At 30.5% G+C, this 23,049-nt stretch overlaps 2 protein-coding genes across 5 annotated transcripts; one reads left to right on the forward strand and one right to left on the reverse strand.

Moving 5' to 3' along the window:
- Positions 1–95: 95 nt before the first annotated feature.
- On the reverse strand, positions 96–4,739 carry LOC130899718 (HUWE1-associated protein modifying stress responses). 2 transcript variants are annotated; one of them, XR_009060061.1, is made up of 4 exons: positions 4,207–4,516; positions 2,533–2,610; positions 2,012–2,478; positions 96–443 (listed from the first exon to the last, which is right to left on the reverse strand). XR_009060061.1 is itself a non-coding variant. In XM_057809868.1 (3 exons), exons 1-3 carry the CDS (start codon positions 4,382–4,384, stop codon positions 2,075–2,077), a joined length of 660 nt encoding a protein of 219 aa, XP_057665851.1. In that variant the 5' UTR covers positions 4,385–4,739; the 3' UTR covers positions 928–2,074. The 2 variants fall into 2 exon arrangements, 1 of the variants encoding a protein (XP_057665851.1); XM_057809868.1 differs by lacking the exon at positions 96–443 and having other exon boundaries at positions 928–2,478; positions 4,207–4,739.
- Positions 4,740–5,338: 599 nt separating this feature from the next.
- Positions 5,339–22,767, forward strand: LOC130899717 (uncharacterized). Of its 3 annotated transcripts, none has more exons than XM_057809866.1 (7): positions 5,341–5,730; positions 13,398–13,527; positions 15,301–15,411; positions 15,566–15,703; positions 18,412–18,509; positions 18,959–19,124; positions 21,685–22,767. In XM_057809866.1, exons 1-7 carry the CDS (start codon positions 5,605–5,607, stop codon positions 21,789–21,791), a joined length of 876 nt encoding a protein of 291 aa, XP_057665849.1. In that variant the 5' UTR covers positions 5,341–5,604; the 3' UTR covers positions 21,792–22,767. The 3 variants fall into 3 exon arrangements, with proteins under 3 accessions (XP_057665848.1, XP_057665849.1, XP_057665850.1); XM_057809867.1 differs by lacking the exon at positions 18,959–19,124 and adding an exon at positions 18,756–18,921 and having other exon boundaries at positions 5,349–5,730; XM_057809865.1 differs by lacking the exon at positions 21,685–22,767 and having other exon boundaries at positions 5,339–5,730; positions 18,959–21,656.
- The last annotated feature ends 282 nt before the right edge of the window (positions 22,768–23,049 follow it).

A 23,049-nucleotide genomic window follows, 5' to 3' on the forward strand; every position in this document is an offset into this window, starting at 1 on the left:
TACCTAAATCTCGTCGAAACTTACATCGAGCCGTAACGGTATAGTTGGTAAGGTTGGCGAAGTGCTTGATTTGAAATAAAACCACTACTTTATAATTTAAATAATTGTTTATTTTAGATTAATAATTTATAAATTTTAAATAGTTCTAATTATCAAAAAATTTACAACAATGAAAACAAATAAGTTTCAACAGCGATTTTTGGAGCCAAAAAAATTACAGATCAAATCCAACAGCCAATTCTCATTATTTCCTAGATACTAAAAAATTTCTTAAATTTTACATTTTGATAACGAATTAGGAAAAAAAAATAATGGTAGAAAGTTATAAGTAGTACTTAAAACATACCTACAGGTGGAAAAAAGGATAAAGATTGACACCTACTAGCAACACATCGGTTCAGGTGGTACTCTTTTGTAATACGCTTTGAGTACGTTACGGAGACCTAGAATATTTAGAAAAATGAGCTTCTGCAACTATGGTTTTGCATAGCAATAGAAAAAGAAGATTTTGAGTTTATAAAATCAAAAAAAGTCGTGAAAAACATGATGATTTCCATGAATTAATCCCATAACTAGAATCAGATCCTAGTTGGTATCATATGTACTTCCGTAAAAGCAAAAGAGGAGCATTCAGACAGTGTCTTAACTCGTGTAGGTTATATCAGAAAATTTTGAATCGTCCCACGTGGGATGGAAAAACATTTGCACATATATTAGACACGTGTCGTGGGGTGGCTGGTGCTAGTGAAATTCTAGTATCGACTGTTAGATATGATATATCGAAATATAAATTAAGAAAACTACTAAACCGTTCTTCTTTGGGAAACAATAATTATTTTATAAATATCAAAAAGTTTCGATTCCCAACTATTTGCATCAGTCGAACAAAGTTCAATGAAAAGTAGGTTAAATCGAAGCATCACTCGATCATCAAATGTTTCCAGATTTTCATATTTGGCCACTTTTTTTCAAGAATTTCAGGCTTTTTCAGTTTTTTTTTTTATTCCAAATGAATCATTTCTAGTATTTTGATAATTAGAATACCCAATGTCGCGAGATGATGAAGGGATGCTAATGCGTAATAACAAAATAACATCCATACCCTCGAACTTTGTTCAACCTCAACCATTATGTGTATGTAAAATTAAACGAAAGATTATGTACAATTTTTTTTTAATAATCTTATACCAAATATTAATCTTTGTTTTAAATTATTCAAAAACAATTACAGTATGTACAAATTACACGTGCTAGTTGTCAGATTTTATATACAAGTATTGAGGTTATGATAATTAGAGATGGGTCGATATTTTAGGAACGTAACGTAATGTTCTGCTAATACCAAGTAACAGAATATCACAGTGATGCCAGATTGAGAATTAAATATAAAAAAAGATCGATGTTTGATAATCATGATATTACAACGACGACATCACAGTATTGTAACCTCCAGTATCACCAATAAAGACCAAATGACGAAATCAGTGATTAAATCACAGTATTACAAAGTCACCCATCACTAACAATTTTAAAATCGTGAAATCGACTAAAACTTTAATCGCAAAATCGACCGTCGCTGGCAGTGATTAAATCACAGTGTTACGTCACAATATTGTAACGCCCACCATCACTAAGAAATTACAATATCGTGAAATAGTGACCGAATAACAGTATTCCGATGTCGATCGAGACTAACAGTGATTAAATCACAGTGTTATAAAGTCGACCATCATAAAGAGTGATTAAATCACAGTATTGTAACGCCCACCATCACTAACAAATACCAAATGACTATGACGTGAAATGGTGACTGAATAACAGTATTTTTAAATCAAACTTGACTAACAGTGATTAAATCACAATATTGCAAAGTCGAGCATCTCTACACTTTACCATGTTGTGAAATGGAACATGTTAATTTAAAAAATATTGAAAGTAAATATCAGAATTAAGATGATCTTTAAGACTTGAGAGAAAAATAATAAAATTTAATTTTGAAAATGTTAAATACCTCATAAGAGCAAGACAACGAGCACGTCCCCCTTACAATATCAATATAATCCAACGTTAACTTTCACATAAATCGAGCTCGTTTTTGAGTGGGACTACCCATGGTGACATCCGAAGGACTCGCCGGTCTCTTGGTATGGCGCGCCATTTCTCCAGTAATAAAGGCACACAACGGGGAAGTGACTAAGGCTTCCCTAAAGGTGCGTAAATTCGGATCTACAATATCTTGATTTGCAACGTTCGGAGGTGGTGATAAGTTTCGTGGCCTCGGCGATAACCTGTGATGAGAATGGTGATGATGTTGGCGACTAGGTGGCGGAGGATGTTTTCCAGCTAAATATGCTAACAGATCTTCCCTACGTATTAAACGCTTTTTCCTTTTGGCCCAATTGAATATTTCGATATTCCTCTTCTGGTAACCGCTCTGTTTAGCTAATTCTCCCGTTCTTCTTAGACTTTCGCTAGAATCTGTTAAAATATGCTGTAAAATTATGATTTAATTACGAAATTAGGTAGTTATACCTCTATATAAGGATGTAACAGTGCCGGCTGCTGTTTGAAATTGTAACCATATAGCTGCTGGTTCGCCCGAATACCTATCTGAAAAACAAACCAGATTTTTCTATATTCCATCAAACTATTTTAGATAATTTAGCTACCGGATACATAATTCATCTTTTTCCGTCTAAATACTTCAAAAAAAACTTTTTAATTTCAATTTAATCTAGTAAATCAATCAATATTGGAAGTTATATTAACAACAACGGCTTACTTCAAGATATGCACAAGAATATGGATATACAACAAGGTAATATGATTCTATAACATTTATTTATTACTTATTTGACTGAAAATGTGAAAAATACTACGCAAAAATTGAAAATCAACTTTATTATAAAGGAAATAATGTTTTAAATCAGTACAACACGATATTGGCAAACCTAGTGGCGCTACTACCATGTGTCATAACAATTTCTAGCGCCCTTGAATTACAGGCGCCCTATATGTAAGATAAAATTCATAATCGAAGTCAATATTACACAATATAGAAAAGTTTTTGATAAGAGATAAAAAAAAAACTAATAAAGCATGCAGGTTACAACAATATGTTCTTGATGAATTAGAGGTTGTGTTGGGGATGATTTTAAATTGATATTAAGTGTAAACCTCTCGATTTCAAAACAAACATGAAAACCATGCTTAAAATCCTTAAATCATAAAAATTTTTCTAAGGTAAAATGGTTTTTCTATATTGACCTTTCCTGTTTCACAACTACAAGAGCTAAAAAAAGTTTTGCTATATCAAAACAAAAAGAACTGATTCCAAATTTCCTATTATCTATAGATACCAAACATCTTGAAAAACTGGAATCTTCCTAAAGCTAATGATGATTCAATTAATAAATTCGACAAATAAAAAGAAGATAATTGTTTATTTGATTTCAATTCTTTTTCTAAATACCTCCTAAAGTGAAATCTAGTTTTTATATTATCCAATATCAGTGCTTTTGTTTCTTTGAAAAAAAATTTACCCTTCATTTGAACTTCTCTGTTGTTTAATTAAGAAACCCCCTAACAAATTTCGACACAGGGTTCATATAGAACAATCTACGCCACTAGGAAAATCGTAATAACGTTTTACAAAAATTGAACCCATAAAAAATTATATATTATGCTATCAATTATAATATTAACAATATTAGTGTAAAATGTAAATAGATTAATAATATAATAACATTTATTGTATATATAAGAAATTATTTTGAACACAAATTATTCAATTTTGAATATAACTAACTAGGAATACGAATTTATCTGTACCAATATATTACTTAACTTTGTGTTCATTAATATTAAAGCACGTTTATTAATTAATATCGTAGGGTACATCAACTATTATCTAATTTATATGTTATAGTTTGAAAATTAGCCTTAAAATTATTTGAACTTCCTTTACAACACAAGGTCACGTTTAGACTACTGCATTATAAATTACGATGTCATATTTATTTCAAGACATTCAATAATCACTTTTCAGAATATTTATTAAAAGAATTTCAATTTATTTACCGACTAAATCGGAAAATTTGATAAATAATTGCAATGTCAACAAAATGTCGGGAGAAATAATTAGAACGCCCACCTTTTAATACAATTAAATTTTTTTTCATACAACCCCACGTTTATGAAACGTACCTCGATAAAGTTGGGCCACGGCTGCCGCGGAATCTTGAAAGGAAGACCATATTTTTGTTTGAAAATTATTGGTTTCGGATATTAGATTTTGTTCGAAATTTGGTTGTTCTTCCAGTGAATCCGCACACTGTTGTTCCCAACTGGTTAACCAATTATCTTCGCCACTTTCACCGTTCATTTTTTCTATAATTATCACCTTTAAAATACGACTCCAATACGAAATATAAGAGTTACTACGCGACAATTTTCAGCTGTGGACAAACGTGTCCGACATTTTCTTTTGCTTTGTGGTACGTTTTAATACGTTGCCAAACTTCCCGATAAAATAGAATCAATACAGAAATGGACATTGCGGATTGGCAGTAGTGGAAATTTATATATAATAAAAAATTGTGTCAATTTGAAACATATGAAATGAAGTATTCTATATAAGTACATTGGAATTTTGATAATTGAATCAAGTATGTGTATTATAAAAACAAGGTTAGTTTTACAATTATTCTATCTCAGTCTTGGCAATGCCGCATAAAACTGGTTCGATTTACAAGCGTCGGTTGTATAGAATAAAATTCCGGTACCGTTTTTGCAACCATTAATTTTTTGTATAAAAGAAACTAAAAATTTGAATAGTTGAATATTTTAATGTAATTAACGTTATTTTTGCTTGGATTATAAATCGAGTGATTAATATTTTATAGTAGCAGACAACCATCATTACACTAAAGAATGTGAATTGTGGGGAACAAACTTCTATTATTTAAATTTCAATGCATTTCAACTTTCTATATATTTATGGTTACAGGACCGTATCCAGGTTAGTTTGTATTCCTTATAACGAAATCTAAATTAGTAATAATTTTTAGATCGGTAGAAATAACAATCGATAATTTATTGTTTTTTATTCATAACATTTGATCAATATTAAACAAATTTCATTACGTTTAGATTTATGAGGAACTGAATTTATTTTAATTTAAATAATTGTATGAAATGATGCATTAAATATATTATAATTTTATATATCGGATGTTAAATATTTTATTTTAATTATTTATTGTAAAATAATATATTACAAATGTATATTATATGAAAATAAATATTTATCCGACCCTGTCGAGGTCTTGCGCAGGTACTCAACAACGAGAAACCTGTTCCCTGCCTTCGGTTTCCTTGACTCGACTTGGAGTGTCATCTGAAATACGAAGAACTACTTTCGAACATTCCGTGGCAAGCACTACCGTGAATACTTCTCGTAGGTAAAAAAAAATTTGGTGGACCTCTTCTCCGTCGAATATCATGCCCCCGGGTCACCAGACACCCGAATAAACTTAACCGAGTGACCAGTGTTGAATTTTATGTGATTTTGTGGAACTTTTTTAGTGAAAAATATATTTAACGATGCCTTGTTCAGCTGTTACTCTCAGTTTGGCTACTATTACCTCCATCATCGCCGTAGCTCTTCTAGCGATTGCTTTTACAACGGATAATTGGTTGTATATCGAAGTTAAAAGATCCAATATACAGGTAATTTTCGTTTAGTCTAATCGAAATTTAATTTAATGTTTATTTTTTGAATTATCTCTCTCAATATTTTCTGTAAACTATGAAATTGAAATTGTGAGGATTATTAGTCAATTTTATATATAAATATGATAAAACTTTTATTATTCTCATCTTCGTTTGATGACCTTGAACGTGTTTGCAACAAAAAGAAATTTGGAGATTGTTTGAATAAATTCTGAAATATTCCGAAGTCTGTATGTTTATTAATTTTATTATAAATTAACAACAAATGCTATGAAGATCGATATTTTTTGGAATATAAATTACTTTCTATAGGAATATTTTGAAATAACCTCAAAATAAGTTTATGTCAATTAAAATTTCTGTAAAAAGACTTGGATGTTAAGGAATACGACTTAGATTATAAGATAATAGATTATATAAGAAAAAAAAATAAGTGAAAAAGTCGTAACACCCTCGTAAAATCGACTAAAACTTTTATCGAAACATCTACCATCTCTAACAGTGTCTAAATCACAGTTGTTTGAAGTCGACCAACACTAACAAATTCCAAATGACAATACCGTGGAAATTATTAAAAATGACAGTATTAAAAAGCGATAGTAACTAACTGTGATTAAATCACGGTATTTCAAATCGACCATCACTGACAGTAGCGCAAAGAACAGATTCCAAATCACAATACAATAAAATCGACCATCACTACATTTTGCGATGTTGCGAAATCGACTATAAAAGACAGTACCTGAAGAAATTACTGTGAAATCGACAATTATTGACAAAATTCACAGTAGTTTTTTTAAAAGATCACAGGGGATATATGAAAGTTTCACTTTTACTATTTGCCCCGCAAAATAAAATGGAAATTAATTGGGACAGACGTGAAACGTGTACTTTTCCAACAGCGCCATCTATATGAAAATTTTAGAAAATATTTTGATTATATTTTAGTTAAAATGACTTTATTTGCAGTTTTGCATTATAAATTAAGTTTTATTAATCTGTAGTTGAATATTAGAGAAAGTTTTCGATTATCGTACTTATTAGGTAAAGTAATTTTTTTTTTTTTCGATATAACTAATTAATAATTACAGTCTCATTTCCACTGAATCGAAAATGGTCGAGTACAAAAGGAGTATGCTTCGTGAATATATGACAACGTAACTGTTTCACCTACTTAAAATAAAACTGTTTATTTAAACAGCGTCGGCACAAAAATAAATTCAAAGAGTTGAATTATTACATAGTAGCTACCAGCGCCATCTTTCGACGAGACGCCGACGAAGCTTTGCGTTGTTTCTCGATTATTCACCACGCTCCTCGGTTGGAACGATCGGAGCTTCGTGGAAGTTTCTGGGCACTACTTCAAAGGAAGGAGTTCCGATAAAATAACGTTCCGGAACACGAACCACGTCTGCCTGTCGAGTAGGTAATGCAAATACTGCTCTAGGTGGGATTACGTTGGACATTATGCTTTAAACCGTTTGGTTTGTTGGTTAACGACTTTTTCCATGACCTTGGCAATGGCTGGGGTTAAACTTGAACTCTAATAACCCTCGAAGGACGTAAATCGGCACGTGCTGTACGGTAATCCAACTGCAGTGACCTGCAGCCCAGGAATCAGCGAAGTTTCTTTGATTTGCCAATCGTTAATGGCTTAAATTCTACGGGGAATCACATTGGAAGCGCAGCATTAACGTTTCCAATTTCTAGGTCAATTTTTAGAATTTTTTTTTAATATTATCAACTTTGTTATTATTATCGTCGTAGACGCTACTGATTTTATTGTGAGTAGTTGCCACATTCGTGGCTCAATAGAAAGGAATGTCGACTTTACCCAACGAATACGAACATGGATTTGAAAGTAACATTCTTCGTTGCAAACTTTTTCGCATTATTTTACATCGATCGCTATGTGAAGATATTGGTATCGGAAGTGAAGACATAAATAAAATAAAATTGAAGATGAAAACAAGATTTTATTATTTGGTGATAAAATGAATTAAACTAAATAATTAATAAAGGACGCTGGCAAATGATTGTGCATTTTTTTCGGATTGTACAATATCGAGCCCTTAACTAAATCTGAACGTGAAGTGGGTAGGTAAAAGTCGTGCTTCGAGTTCATAATAAGCAATATAAAACACTTTTCAAGTTCATTGCAACTTTTAACGATAATTCAGCTTCGTTTACGACAAAATAATTCCATATCGTACATGATTTACGTATTTTTGACACTAAAACTTTACATTTCAATTATTAAATCATAGTCCCAACAAAGTTAATATCGATTTGATTTCAATTGGCAAATGATTGTGCATTTTTTTTGCATTGTACAATATCGAGCCCTTAACTAAATCTGAACGTGGAGTGGGTAGGTAAAAGTCGTGCTCCGCGTTCGTAATAAGGAATATAAAACACTTTTTAAGTTCACTGCAACTTTTAACGATAATTCAGCTTCGTTTACGACAAAATAATTCCATATCGTACATGATTTACGTATTTTTGACACTAAAACTTTACATTTCAATTATTAAATCGTAGCCCCAACAAAGTTGATATCGATTTGATTTCAATTGGCAAATGATTGTGCATTTTTTTCTGCATTGTACAATATCGAGCCCTTAACTAAATCTGAACGTGAAGTGGGTAGGTAAAAGTCGTGCTTCGAGTTCATAATAAGCAATATAAAACACTTTTCAAGTTCATTGCAACTTTTAACGATAATTCAGCTTCTTTTACGACAAAATAATTCCATATCGTACATGATTTACGTATTTTTGACACTAAAACTTTACATTTCAATTATTAAATCATAGTCCCAACAAAGTTAATATCGATTTGATTTCAATTGGCAAATTATTGTGCATTTTTTTTGCATTGTACAATATCGAGCCCTTAACTAAATCTGAACGAGGAGTGGGTAGGTAAAAATCGTGCTCCGCGTTCGTAATAAGGAATATAAAACACTTTTTAAGTTCATTGTAACTTTTAACGATAATTCAGCTTCGTTTACGACAAAATAATTCCATATCGTACATGATTTACGTATTTTTGACACTAAAACTTTACATTTCAATTATTAAATCGTAGCCCCAACAAAGTTGATATCGATTTGATTTCAATTGGCAAATTATTGTGGATTTTTTTGCATTGTACAATATCGAGCCCTTAACTAAATCTGAACGTGGAGTGGGTAGGTAAAAGTCGTGCTCCGCGTTCGTAATAAGGAATATAAAACACTTTTTAAGTTCATTGTAACTTTTAACGATAATTCAGCTTCGTTTACGACAAAATAATTCCATATCGTACATGATTTACGTATTTTTGACACTAAAACTTTACATTTCAATTATTAAATCATAGTCCCAACAAAGTTGATATCGATTTGATTTCAATTGGCAAATGATTGTGCATTTTTTTTTGCATTGTACAATATCGAGCCCTTAACTAAATCTGAACGTGGAGTGGGTAGGTAAAAGTCGTGCTCCGCGTTCGTAATAAGGAATATAAAACACTTTTTAAGTTCATTGTAACTTTTAACGATAATTCAGCTTCGTTTACGACAAAATAATTCCATATCGTACATGATTTACGTATTTTTGACACTAAAACTTTACATTTCAATTATTAAATCGTAGCCCCAACAAAGTTGATATCGATTTGATTTCAATTGGCAAATGATTGTGCATTTTTTTTGCATTGTACAATATCGGGCCCTTAACTAAATCTGAACGTGGAGTGGGTAGGTAAAAGTCGTGCTCCGCGTTCGTAATAAGGAATATAAAACACTTTTTAAGTTCATTGTAACTTTTAACGATAATTCAGCTTCTTTTACGACAAAATAATTCCATATCGTACATGATTTATGAATTTTTGACACTAAAACTTTATACCTCAATCATTAAATCGTAGCCCCAACAAAGTTGATATCGATTTGATTTCAATTGGCAAATGATTGTGCATTTTTTTGCATTGTACAATATCGAGCCCTCAACTAATTCTGTCTTTGCAGTGACTCTTGCTGTTTAGTCCGAGTAAGGAATGATTTTTTCTATAAGTGGGCTTGCCAACTTGACAATGACTTGTCAATAGTTGGATCCGACCAAACCATTCATCCCGGAGCGGTCTGTGTACCTGGCGACGGTACTTTTGCTAAACATCAAGCTTCCTTAAAGAATTTAATCATTGAAACTGCGAATTATTATCTGTTTATATGTAAAACGAATTATTGCTTATTTATGTTTGGCGTGACGAATTGGTAATTCATGCCAAGGATACGTTGTTAAAACTGTATAATAAATATTTAGTTTCGTTACATTCAGCGGGCACGATTACTCAAACTACAAAAACTAGCGATGAAAAAAAAAATCACCAAGAAATTTGAAATTTTACAATATGTAATAATTTTAGTTTTGAATTATATAAAATTCTGGCTAACCCTGTAGACTTCGTACTGTCTCAATCTGTAAATAAAAGACTTTAATTTTCTTATAAAATAAACTTAAAACAAATTGTCCATGCGCGATACAGGGAAACTCCGCAAACTTCAACGACTGGCCTTGCGGTTTATTTATGGTTAACGCAAAGTCCAGACCTTTAACCTTTAACCCTTAAATTCGATGTTTCGACAGTTCAAAAACTGGTGGATAATGATTTATCTTCTTCGATTGGTTTGCTTGATTTTTCGGCGAAAACTTTTGAAGCGCCAGCTTTTTTTGAGCAATTGCCAAACCACGCGACCCGTTTCGACAGCCAAACGTTCGTGTATGTCACATGACGATCATTTTCCGACGAAATTCATCCCTTGCGATCAAGATTGGTCGGTGGTGTTTCATAATAACACTGTAAATAATATTATTGTATGTGAAAAATTTCCATTACAAATTTTAAATGATTCCAAATTATGGACGCTCCCTGTATAATGAATGCGCTTATATACAGGCGTGGTATTAGTATATATACAGTGACCTTCGCAATTTTTTCTAATAGGAAGCTTACGTAAACTAACAAGTGTTTAATTTTTTCTAAAATATACGAGGAGTAATAAAAATACCGGGTGCGTTTGAAAAATTGTAACTAAATCGTATTTGAGCGATTTTTTCCGCGACCAAAACTATCATCGATAGATTTAGACTTTTCCAGGGTTAATTTCCTCGTTTCATATTTTTTCGTCTTATAGCATTCTAAAATCAGTTTTTTGAATTTTGAATATTTTGTTTGCTAGATGTGTCCGGGACACCAATCGGAGCAGACGAATGATTTTTCGCCACCAAAATGCGAGTTCTAGCACGTTTTTGAACAGTCAAAACATGGAATTGAAGGGTTTTTGTTTGGTACCCAATTCGATGTTTGATTTTTATACCAAAAAAATCGTATAAAAAATTTTATGTTACGCCAATGATTATAGTTGGAAATTACTGAAAAAAACTATAAAATTGGGAAGGGAGAAAAGCGATTCGATAACTTTCATCGCGTCAAAGAAGAGATTGTTCAGATGAAAACGTCGTATTTCAAAAATTTAGGTCACTGACACCGATTATTGTTTCGCCTCGATGTTTATAAACTTAAATATTAATGAAAGAATTTCGGAATAGTTTGTTTTTATAATAGTTGAAACGAGTTGTATTTTACATAGTTATTTTTTATTATATCAAATAAAATACGTGTTTGTACATACAACAATTAGTGAAAAGCCTTGAAAACGAAAAACAAGTTTAATTTATAAAAATAATTTGATTGATTTTAACAATCGAATTGTTATTTCTTTGTTTACATAGTTGCCGATTGTTTGACGTTGTTTAAATTAATAAATTCTTACCCTATTTTAACCACCCCATTTCAATTTCTCCTCCCCAACTCAATATTATACAATAATTAAAAATATGTAAACCACTTTGACTGGACTATTAGATTTGATAATAATTTTTTCGTTGTTTGCATCAAGTTCGGTACAGATATCATCAAAGCCGTCCAGAAAATCAATTTTCAAATATATTTTGAAAAAATAAAGTTGATATTTTAAACAACTGACGATAGATATTAAAAAGTTCCCGACAAAAATTTGTAATACGAAACTTCCGCCCGCCACACTAGACATCTGTATTATGTCGTTAAATCCCTTTCCGTTTTTGGGTACAATGTGGTAACAATCAAAATACGAGCAGGTAAAACGAATGCAGATTATTTATTACGAAACAAACAAACTTATATTCTTATAATTTTAAAGAAAAGTTATTATATAGAATCGATTAAAACAAAACTTTATTCACGCGTGTCTACAAAAAAGAAGAAGTAAAAACACGTATAATTCCGCGAACGAGAGAGATAAAAACACATGACCAAGCGGTGTTGCACGATTTAATCAATTTTCAGCGATACATTTTCATATGGAACAAAAATTATATTTTCTAATGAAAATTATTTTATTGTAACATATTAATCACGTGCAAACATTGTTTATGGTATATATATGACTTTTTCTTTAAAATGAATGTTGCCTAGTCATTAATATGAATATAATTTTTTTTTGGTCACTCTGTATATTTAGAACATTCTGTGCCTATTCTAATTGATATCGATACACAATTATCAGTAAAGGAAATAAAGTATGTTATGTAAAACGTATGTTGAAGATACTATCATATATAGCGGTTAAATCCACACCGGTTCACGTAAATTATTTATGCATATACCTCCTGGCATAGTTTAAGTTTATCAAGAATGCGAACAAGCCATAAGGTCAATAAGAATTTTCAATAAAAATTGTAACGTTTAATAGTAAAATACTGTTATCTTCAATATAGAATTTAATATTTCTTAAAAAAATTTATTTAAATGCTCCACTCTATCCTATCACTTCTGTAAAAATAAAGTTGATCGACTGGGATACTTTCCCGCCTTTCGATGACAAACCCGCTTGAACATTTGCTAGCGAGAACGTCTGATTATTTCAATGTCAATAGTGTACGTCTAATTTTTTGATTGGATATTTATATATAAAATATTTTATATCAACTAAATTATTATAATATTATTCCAGGTAAGATAAAATTGCAGTTAACTATATAATGTAACAATTTATGCGCATGCTTGACCAAAAATCTATTTAGAATGTTGATGAACTTTTATTTCTCTAGCAGTAATACGAAACGTCAACGATAACGCGCATGCGTGTGGTCCCTAAAGTGATTTGGAAATCAACACTCGAATAAAGCTACTGTCAATGTTTATAAGGTTGACATTTGACAGTTATTTAGATACATTTTGAATTAGAAATTCCTATTTGAAAATAGCATGCTAGAATTTGTGAATATTCATATTGAATACAGTTTTCACTAGATATTTCGTAACATTTACAAACATAGAAAGTTTTAAATATTAATATTCATGACAGGAATTGTGTAAAATGTGAAAATATCGTATTTATACTGTGAGAATTTTTTCGTTTTATTCGGATTAATATCACGTACTACTAATGGCTTTGACGTACTTCAAACTATAATGATATTTCGCAAGCTGGACACAAGTTTCATTCTTTGAGAGTTATTATAATCGAAATTGATCAATATCTTAAGAAAAAATCTACTTATGGTATATTATAAAATGTAAAGATATTTAAGTTTCACTATTAAACCAATATATTTACTTTTTTTAATTATTTGCAGGCTTTTCTGAGTAAACATTCAGATGTTCAAAGTCAAGCTCTTTTAGAAAGCGTAAATTCCAAATATTTCTATTACACCAGAACAAAAGGACTTTTCAGGATATGTTATCCAAAAGAGAGGCCACCATTGGGTAAGTAACCAATTAATAAACACTTTTATTTGGTACATAAGACAAGTGACAGCTGTCAAAAATATTATAGTTATGATATATTCGATAAAACCATAGATAAAATTCTTGTTCCAATATTAGACCGGATTTGACGCCGAGTGTCAACAAACTGGTATTTAAACATTGTTTTATGAGATAAATAATTAGTTTTCCCTACGAAAAATTATATAATTTTACATTTATATAACAAACATTAGTTAATTGATTGATATAAAAAAGTATGAACGTATTAATTTCATTTTTAAATATATTATTACCTACGCCACTGAAGATGAGTAGACATAATCAGTGTTGCCATATCGCCAATTCGTATATCCCGATGAGAGTTTGCAAATCAAGATTAATATCAGAAATGAAACAATTTTTTTACAGATTAATAAAATTTAAAATGAAATGGGAAATAATTAGCATACAGTGTATATACTAAAAGTCTCACGGTACCTTGTCGTGTCTTAAATATAGTTAAGAGATGTGACAACGTGTAATTATGAAACGATTTCTTTTCCTACAATATTGTTTATTGTGGGTTCTATTGGAGAGAGAGAGAGAGAGAGAGGTTTGTTGGAGTTAAAGTTGTTACAGGGCTGGAGTTGCCATTTTAGGTCTAATTCTTATTCAGATTTATTCACGGATAATTTATTGAAGTGTTACATAAATTCATATATGAATCAACGTAAAATTGCAGAGAGAATGAAATCGTTACTCCAAAACGTGAAGTAATTACAAAATTATCACGTTACGCTGTTTGAAGATTGAAGTCGTACCAGCATCCGGTTGAATTAGATTAGCAGTCGTATTATTGAATATATGAGGCGGTATTGATTAAAAAAATTATCGAAAAATATTTTTAGCGAAAAATCGTTATAATAACGTTAAAGCTAATCCAAAAGTCAAAACTAATCGAAAAAGTTTTAAGAGAAATGAAAATATCTCCGAAAATATTGATTTTAGAGAAAAAAGTTTCGGACAAAATATGAAGCTCATAAAAAACTCTATTAAAAAGGTCATATACATTTTTTACGTAAACCTATTTTTTCGGCAGTTATGGCACAAAATATCACTAACCTAACCTAAAACTTTCATAGTTTTGTGTTTTGCCTCAAAATAGGCAAATTCCTTCTTCATTTGAGCTGAATTTCTTATCCACGGTCATTTTTTCCAAATCAGCGAATAGCCAGTAGGCACTGCGAGCCGAATCTGGACTATACGTTGGATGAGAAATCAATTCGTGTAATTTAACCATAGCTTCCAACGACTTGTGAATAGGTACGTGGTATTGGCGAAACAGTTTTCCGAATTCAAACGATTCTCTACCTTTTGGAGATAGTACATAAACAATATTTCATGTAAATCGCAAAATACCGAAGCCATAACCTTCCCAGCTGACTTGGAGGCTTCGAACCCGGTTCGCCGACTGCAGTCCACTCAGATCATGATCGTTTCGATTCCAAAGTTGATGAATCAGAGCGAAAAACTGTTCTGAATCATCAACACGGCACCCACGGCTTTCTCATGGTCACAAACACCTCAATTGGACGACCAGAACGTTCACCATCATCGGCGTCTGTACGACCAAGCTCGAATTCGGCGAACTTTTCGATCGAATAGAGTCTGAGCTCGTACAATATTTGAACACGTTGCTTGTATTTCTTCTTGTAGTATGTTCTGTGAGGTGGACTCTAAGAATGTGTTTTTCTACATCTTTTTGATTCGTTTTTTTATCATAATTTTCAGTAAAAACGTATTTGAGTCCGCTAGAAACCCATTGCAATAATGTTAACTACTATATTCCCGATGAAAATAATGATACGAGAGATTTTACGGAAGACGCTTGGACTAGATTACGTAAGTACCAATAACTCATGTAATTTTAATCATAGAAATCCATTGTTACAAACAGTTTCGATTTTATAACGGTACCGGCTTCACGGTCTATATTAGTGGACGATTTTCTTCTTTTTTCTGTTTTGTTAGTGTAATTTATTAATTTTTCTTCTAGATATGGGTCGTTCCATGATAGCTTTATTCATCCTTTCGTTTGTAGCAGTTTTTGCGGCTTTTTGTACAGGTGTCACGGGATGTTGGAAACGTTCGCCCGGGAATATTACAGCTACGGCCATACTCATGTTATTAGCGTGTAAGTTTGAGGTTATGACCCTTTTTAAATACATAAATCTAAACTGTACGATTAAATTATTAAATGACGAAAAAAGTTGGGGATTAGCGGATTTAAAATAGAGAGACTGAAGATGGTAATTTGGTCGACGAAACGTGTAAATGCGATCACAATATTTGTAATCAAATTTTTGTTTTGGAATATTGATCAATTTTTGTGCTAAAAGTGTGTTCCTTTGGAAAATTTCTTGATACGACCTTGACGAGAATTAACAGTTTTATTTTTCGGTTCGTCGACCTTTGGTACAGTCTTTTACAATTCAATTCGAGCAGGAAGAAACGAACACATGTATGAAATATTAACTATCTAACGATTATTAGTAAACATTTACTTACACAATTTACTTTTTCAGCTATTTTTTTCTCGAAAAATACTTTTTTTGAATTATTAAATACGGATACGTATTTCGTTATTATTTTGTCAAAAATGATCGACTTCGTATCACCTTGGGAATATTATTATCGGGGTAAATGTACTCGAAAAAAAGATACTAAACCTCGTTTTCAGCCGCCGTAATATAAAAACTATTTATTTACCGAGCTGCGTCTAAAATCATCAAACAAAACCGAAAAAAATGAACGACAAAACTTTTACAATTTACATTTACCCCGATCGACCCTACACACGTAAAATATTTCGATACGATAACAAACATTTGAAGTTTTCATTTACCCTTATCGCCCCTAAATACATAAAATTTTTCGAAATAGTAACATTAGAAATTTACATTTCCCCGATCGACCCTAAATACGTAAAATATTTCGTTACAATAACAAATATTTGAAGTTTACATTTACCCCGATCAACCCTATATACTTAAAATATTTCGATACAATAAATAACAAACATTTGAAGTTTACATTTACCCCGATCGACCCTAAATACGTAAAATATTTCGTTACAATAACAAATATTTGAAGTTTACATTTACCCCGATCAACCCTACATACGTAAAATATTTCGATACAATAACAAACATTTGAAGTTTACGTTTACCCCTATCGCCCCTAAATACATAAAATTTTTCGAAATAGTAACATTTGAAATTTACTTTTCCCCGATCGACCCTAAATACGTAAAATATTTCGATACTATAACAAACATTTGAAGTTTAAATTTACTCCGATCAACCCTACAAACTTGAAATATTTCGATACTATAACAAAAATTTGAAGTTTATATTTCCCCCGATCGACCCCACAAACATAAAATATCTTGTTACGAAATCAAACATTTGAAAAAATAGTAAATATAAGAATGATTATTTTCCAAAGAGCCAGTTGATGGTAAATAAATATGTCGTTTGAAAGTACTTTTTCTTGTAAAGAAACCACTGAACACAAACTGGATAATTGACAAATAAATTCAATAATTAACGGAATCGTTTACTTTCTAACAATAATTCACTCTATTATTAACATATTTATTGAAGTATATAATTGTGTGGTACACTTTTTCTTTTTTGCATAAGTACACAAAATAACAAAAATTAACTCGATTACTTTTTTGTAAAAATTGTTGTGTGGTTACGAAATTGTTGGAACGTGACGGCAACACTGCGAGAACCGACGAGACATGACGTTAAGTGTTTTGTTTATCCGCCATTACAAGAACATAAAATTATTCATTCACAGATTCTACCATACTAATAAAACAATCATTTTTTTTATATCAAACCATCGAAATTTAAATAAGTTATAATTATTGACCTTGAAAACAACTCATAAATAACAAATTAAAAAACTTTATCGAAAATATCGATGCTGAAACTAAATTTGATACTTAAAAAGTTGCATCACTTACCATTTGGTGTAATGGATGCTAAAACACATTTTATATTTAAAAATAATTCGTCTTAACAAGCGATGTTTTCTTTGAACTTAAACTAACCTCACTTTCATGAAATATCGATATGTCGTTAAAAACATTTCTGTATTTCTTTGTACTTAGCTATCTCATTATTGACAGTTCATTATGAAATTTGTAGCCATAATCGAATGATTTCTCATAATCGAATACAATTTAAAAATTATTATAAAATAAAATAGGGACTTTATTTGAAAGGCAAATATACATTATATGTTAGGTATGTGTGTGTAATGACGAAATTTTCGATATTCCGTTAACAATTCGGAGTTTTACGTTTTATTTTTACTCGAGTTTTAACGATATTTAGTATATCGAATGAAATGTATCGATTGTGATATAAATGATATTAGACGGGTAGCAAGTATACAGTACTTTGACGTTTCTATACATATCCTACAATTTCTACTCACGTTTCTAAAAACATTCTTGTGATATTTGCAGTAAATTTTTGGTAAAAAAAAACATTAGACGATATAAAAAAAAGATTATCTAAAAAAAACATTAAAGACAATATAAAAAAAAGATTTTCTATTATAATATTGATAGAATTAGAACTGTGACTAAAATGAACGTTCGGTGACGTATAAAGTAGGGTCGATCGGGGCAAATTTAAAGTTTTCAACAATAAATCAGAAAATTAATTCAAAAGACGAAAAGAGATATTCCTGTGGTGTAAAAGTTTAATAAAAAGCAAATTGATTCAAAACCACGCATAAAATAATCTATTTAAGTGATAAATGGTTTGAGAAATCCTTATAAATCGACTTATATTTTAATTTCGATATAAATTTTTCATTTAGGCCTTTTAAGTGCCGGTGCTATGGGTCTTTGGCACGGTGTTGAGTACTACGAAAAAGAAAAACAAGTAGGGGAAGAATATTACCAACAGTGGAATAGCGTAAGTTTTTGTTTTTTCGATTCCCGCACTAAAAAAATAATTAATGAGATACTATATATATTATTATTTATAACCTAACCTCAAATACGATTAACGTCAACTATAAACATGAATTTTAATTATAGTAACTCAATAAGTACGTAATTTTGCACGTAATATTTAATCGATTTTTATTGGCTTTTCAATATTAACCCAATCCCTTTCACATTCCCTCTATTTTCTTTTACTTTTTGTTTCGAAAACTAGATTCTTCAAGAAAACACGGAAGTGTATTACGATTGGAGCTTCGTTCTAAGTTGGTTGGGAGTCTTCAGCTGTTTGGGCGCTTCCCTACTCTTCTTCTTCGCGTCCTGTTGCTTGGGCAACGAAAAAGAAAAAGAAGATATCAACAATATCCAATACCTAATGCCAGGTTGGTTTTAAAACAAATTTTTTTTCTGAAATTCTAGGTTTTGCGCGACAACACGCGTGTCAACTACGATTGGAGTTATATGGTAGCGTGGGTTGGTGTCGGGTGGTCGCTGGTCGCGGCCATTTTATTTTCCGGAGCTGCCATGTGCCTGCGAGGGGAACGGGAACGCGAGGAGGCTATCAACATGCAGTATCTAATGCCTGGTAACTTAATATGGCGATGGGATCATTTTTCTTTTCATAAGAGCACTGACACGAGTTTATTGCTTTTTTTCGAAATAGTAACATTTGAAATTTACTTTTCCCCGATCGACCCTAAATACGTAAAATATTTCGTTACAATAACAAATATTTGAAGTTTTTATTTACCCCTATCGCTCCTAAATACGTAAAATTTTTCGAAATAGTAACATGTGAAATTTACATTTCCCCGATCGGCCCTAAATACGTAAAATATTTCGATACTATAACAAACATTTGAAGTTTACATTTACCCCTATCGCCCCTAAATACGTAAAAAAATATTCATATTAATAACAGCGAAATTTTATAGTTTATTTACTGTACTATAATTATTCCTGGACTATTTTTATATCCAGTGTTATAAAAAAGAAGAAGAATCATCGAGTTGAAATGAAAGCTGCAGGTTCTCTGTTGTATACATATTCAAATAAAGTAGAAATATTAATAATTGTATAAAAATCTGATTTTTTAAAGAAAAAATCTTGTTTCACTTGTTTCAGTAGCTCTTATTCATTATAACTTTCCTTTTTTGTAAATATATTTCCGAAATAAACGCTTTATTGCTTTTTTTTACTATTAAATAATTAATCAAATTTAACATTTCTAATTTCTCAGTGTACATAAAAAGGTATTATGAACCTAAAAGGTGACTGTTCAAATTTTTTCTTCAAACTAACCTCAAATTTCAAACTTTTTTTTTTGGTAAACAATTTTCCAAATACGGTTCGTCTATTATAGATTCAAAAAATTGATGCACGTCGAAAATGACAGTTTTCAAAGTTTCTTTATTATTTACTGATTCTCCTAATACTATTTATCGATAAAATCATAATATTTCACGCCAAGTTTACAATTTTTTGGGGAAATTACGTTGTAAACATTGGCAACCGTGTCGTATCGATATTCGTTTTTGTCAAATTCATCGTAAAAATAAGTAAATTATGTCAGAAAATAGATAATCAGTAATTTTCGTAACTATTTCAATGGAATCTTGTTTTATAAATCAATGGCTTCAAATTTGGACATTTTTAAATAAATACTACTCACAAAATTTAACTTTCCATTGGTTGTATTGAAAATAATCAATATCATTGAACAATCGGAAAAAATTACAACGTGGCAACTATGTAAATTATCTCTCATGTAGTTTTAAGAACTTGTAGTAACAGCTGTTTATTTCTCATATAATTTTCACATACAATTAAAATCAGATGAAATTTATAATCATTTTAAAAAAAATATAATTTACTAATAATATTAATATTTCCCAGCATTAATTAATTAGAATTCGTATTCAAGTCATAGTATTTGTTTCACATTTCCTTTGTCTCCGTATTATTTTGTAAAGCCGGCAACGTCGAATAAAAGTTTTTTCTTCTTTTTTATCAGCTGTCAGGGTTTTTATTAGTTTTTTAGACTCGTTCTATGGCGTGCATCAATGTAAAAAGTTCCGCGTTCCTATCAAGTACTTTTATGAATGATTCTTCTTTAAAAACAAATATTTATTTATACGTATTGAAAAAGTTTAATTTTTTAATGGCTTGACAAACATCGTATATAGCTATGAACATTACATAATGCTAATTATTTTATTATGAACTATCTAATTGCTTTTTATTAATTGAATTAATTATTTAGTTGAAAGCCTTGAACAACGTTATAACTTTTACTACTTACCTTACAACCCACCTGTAAATAACAATAATTTTCTGTTTATTAACCAGTGGTATGTAATTTTTATCTATTGTTCGAGTGAAAAGAAAAAAATAATTATTAAAATCAGTGAGTGGATATTGGGATTGAGACACGTATAGCACGTGTGAGGTAATACATGACGTGTCCCGTGTAGTTCAGACACAGTTTGCCGTGCCACACGTCTAGGTGACTATCAAGCAATTTCTTAATTTTTTTAAGAAAAACACATGAAGAATCGGATATTGCAAATGATTCTAATTCAGAACTTGAGTTCAATAATAACAATAATTGTCGAAAATGTCGGCTAGTCACGAAATGCCAATCAAATCAAAACCCCACCGTTTCCTATTTGAAAGTGCGTGTTTCAATATGCGCATCACGTGTACGAGTCGTGTCACGCCACCTCACACACTTTTAGAGACTATAAGACAGATATTTTACACAGTTGCCACGTTTTAATTTGTTTCCGATGATTCAATGACATGAATCGATTATATTTAATTATGAAAAGTTGAATTTTGTGAATGGTATTTATTTAAAAATATCCAAATTTGAATCCATTAATTTATGAAACAGTATTCCATTAATATAGTTATGAAAATTACTGATTATCTATTTTCTGACACAATTTACTGATTTTTACAATGAATTTGACAACAACGAATATCGATACGGCACGGTTGCCAATGTTTACAACGTAATTTCCCTAAAAATTGTAAACTTATTCTAGGTCGAAATGAATAATAACGAAAAACATATAAAAAGGTTTAAATAAAATTGATTTTATTTAAATATATTTAACTGAAGAATTATTTTCTTTCCTTAGTGTATCCTCAGAAACAACAGTACGCTTATGGAGGTTATCCCGTTCCACAGCCTTATACAGGACCGTACTACACGACAGGTTCAGCATATGGTCCATACAATTATTAAAACAAATCAACAATAGCTAAACGAACAATTATAAGAGACTGATGTCTTCAAATTACCTGTTTTTTTTATCGAAATAATAATTGACAACTTTTCGTATGACAGGTGATTTTCGCGAGTGAGGATTATTAATCATTAATTATTAATAGTAACGAAACATAAAATCGAAATGATTTATTCAGAATTTAAATTTGAAGCATAAAAAATTATAAATTCCGACAAAGAAATAAATATGACAACACCGAAGATCGATATGACACGGCTATCAATGGTTTATACGAATAATGATTTTACCTACACTTTCGATATTCACATTGTGTTCAGTGGCTGCTTGTCAATCTTACATACATTGAATTCTGTCCTTTCTTGCATCATATGTCAGATTTAAAGGTACAACTCGCGAAAAATTGCCTTAATATTGTTATAGGAGTGCTCAGGGTAAAAATATTTTACCGTTTAGTGTAATTTTTTTCTATAGTTTTCTATTTCCATATTTTTGGTGATAAAAGATATATTAAATGGTTTTTCTTTCGTTTTTACATATTATGTAATAAAAAAATTGAAGAAATTATCCAATTTATAATTATATGGAAATTTTTGATAAATTTTATTAATTACGATGTAAATTTTTTCGCAAATAATGAAGAAATTACCCCAAAATCACATTATAACTAGTTTTTTTTTTAAATAATATGATTATAATCTACATTATTAATGCTACAGGGCTCTTCAAAAGTATTCAGTTATTTAAAACTTGCACTACTTTTGAGTTGACACTGTACAATATTTTGTATATAGAAATATGTTTAGATTAACACTTAAATTAAATAAGATACTGTATAAAAAGTGACTGTACTTTATCGATTTTGTAGTAGGTATATACAACGAATTACACATTAACAATTATTTATATATTTTTTATAATACTTTATAAAATTATTTTTAATAATAAGGCTATAATTACAATATACATTTTTTTTATAAACGTCTTTTTATTTTAACAAATTACCCCCCAAAATTCGCCCTAATTCTTTTGTGTAACTTAATCTAACCTTAAATTTATGACACCAGCTTGAAAAGGTTACTAAAGATTGTTCATTGTAAAAAATATAAACGTTATGAAGACGTCGACGGCATTTTTAGTAATTTTTATAGTCAACTAATAATATAAAATACGATTAGAACTTAATAGACAGGGAAATTGTGTCATAGAAAGTTGGTAACACTTCACTATCCTGTCAAATCAACATCAAATCACAGC

This window comes from Diorhabda carinulata, chromosome 11 (assembly GCF_026250575.1).
Source record: "Diorhabda carinulata isolate Delta chromosome 11, icDioCari1.1, whole genome shotgun sequence".
Taxonomy (NCBI): domain Eukaryota; kingdom Metazoa; phylum Arthropoda; class Insecta; order Coleoptera; family Chrysomelidae; genus Diorhabda; species Diorhabda carinulata.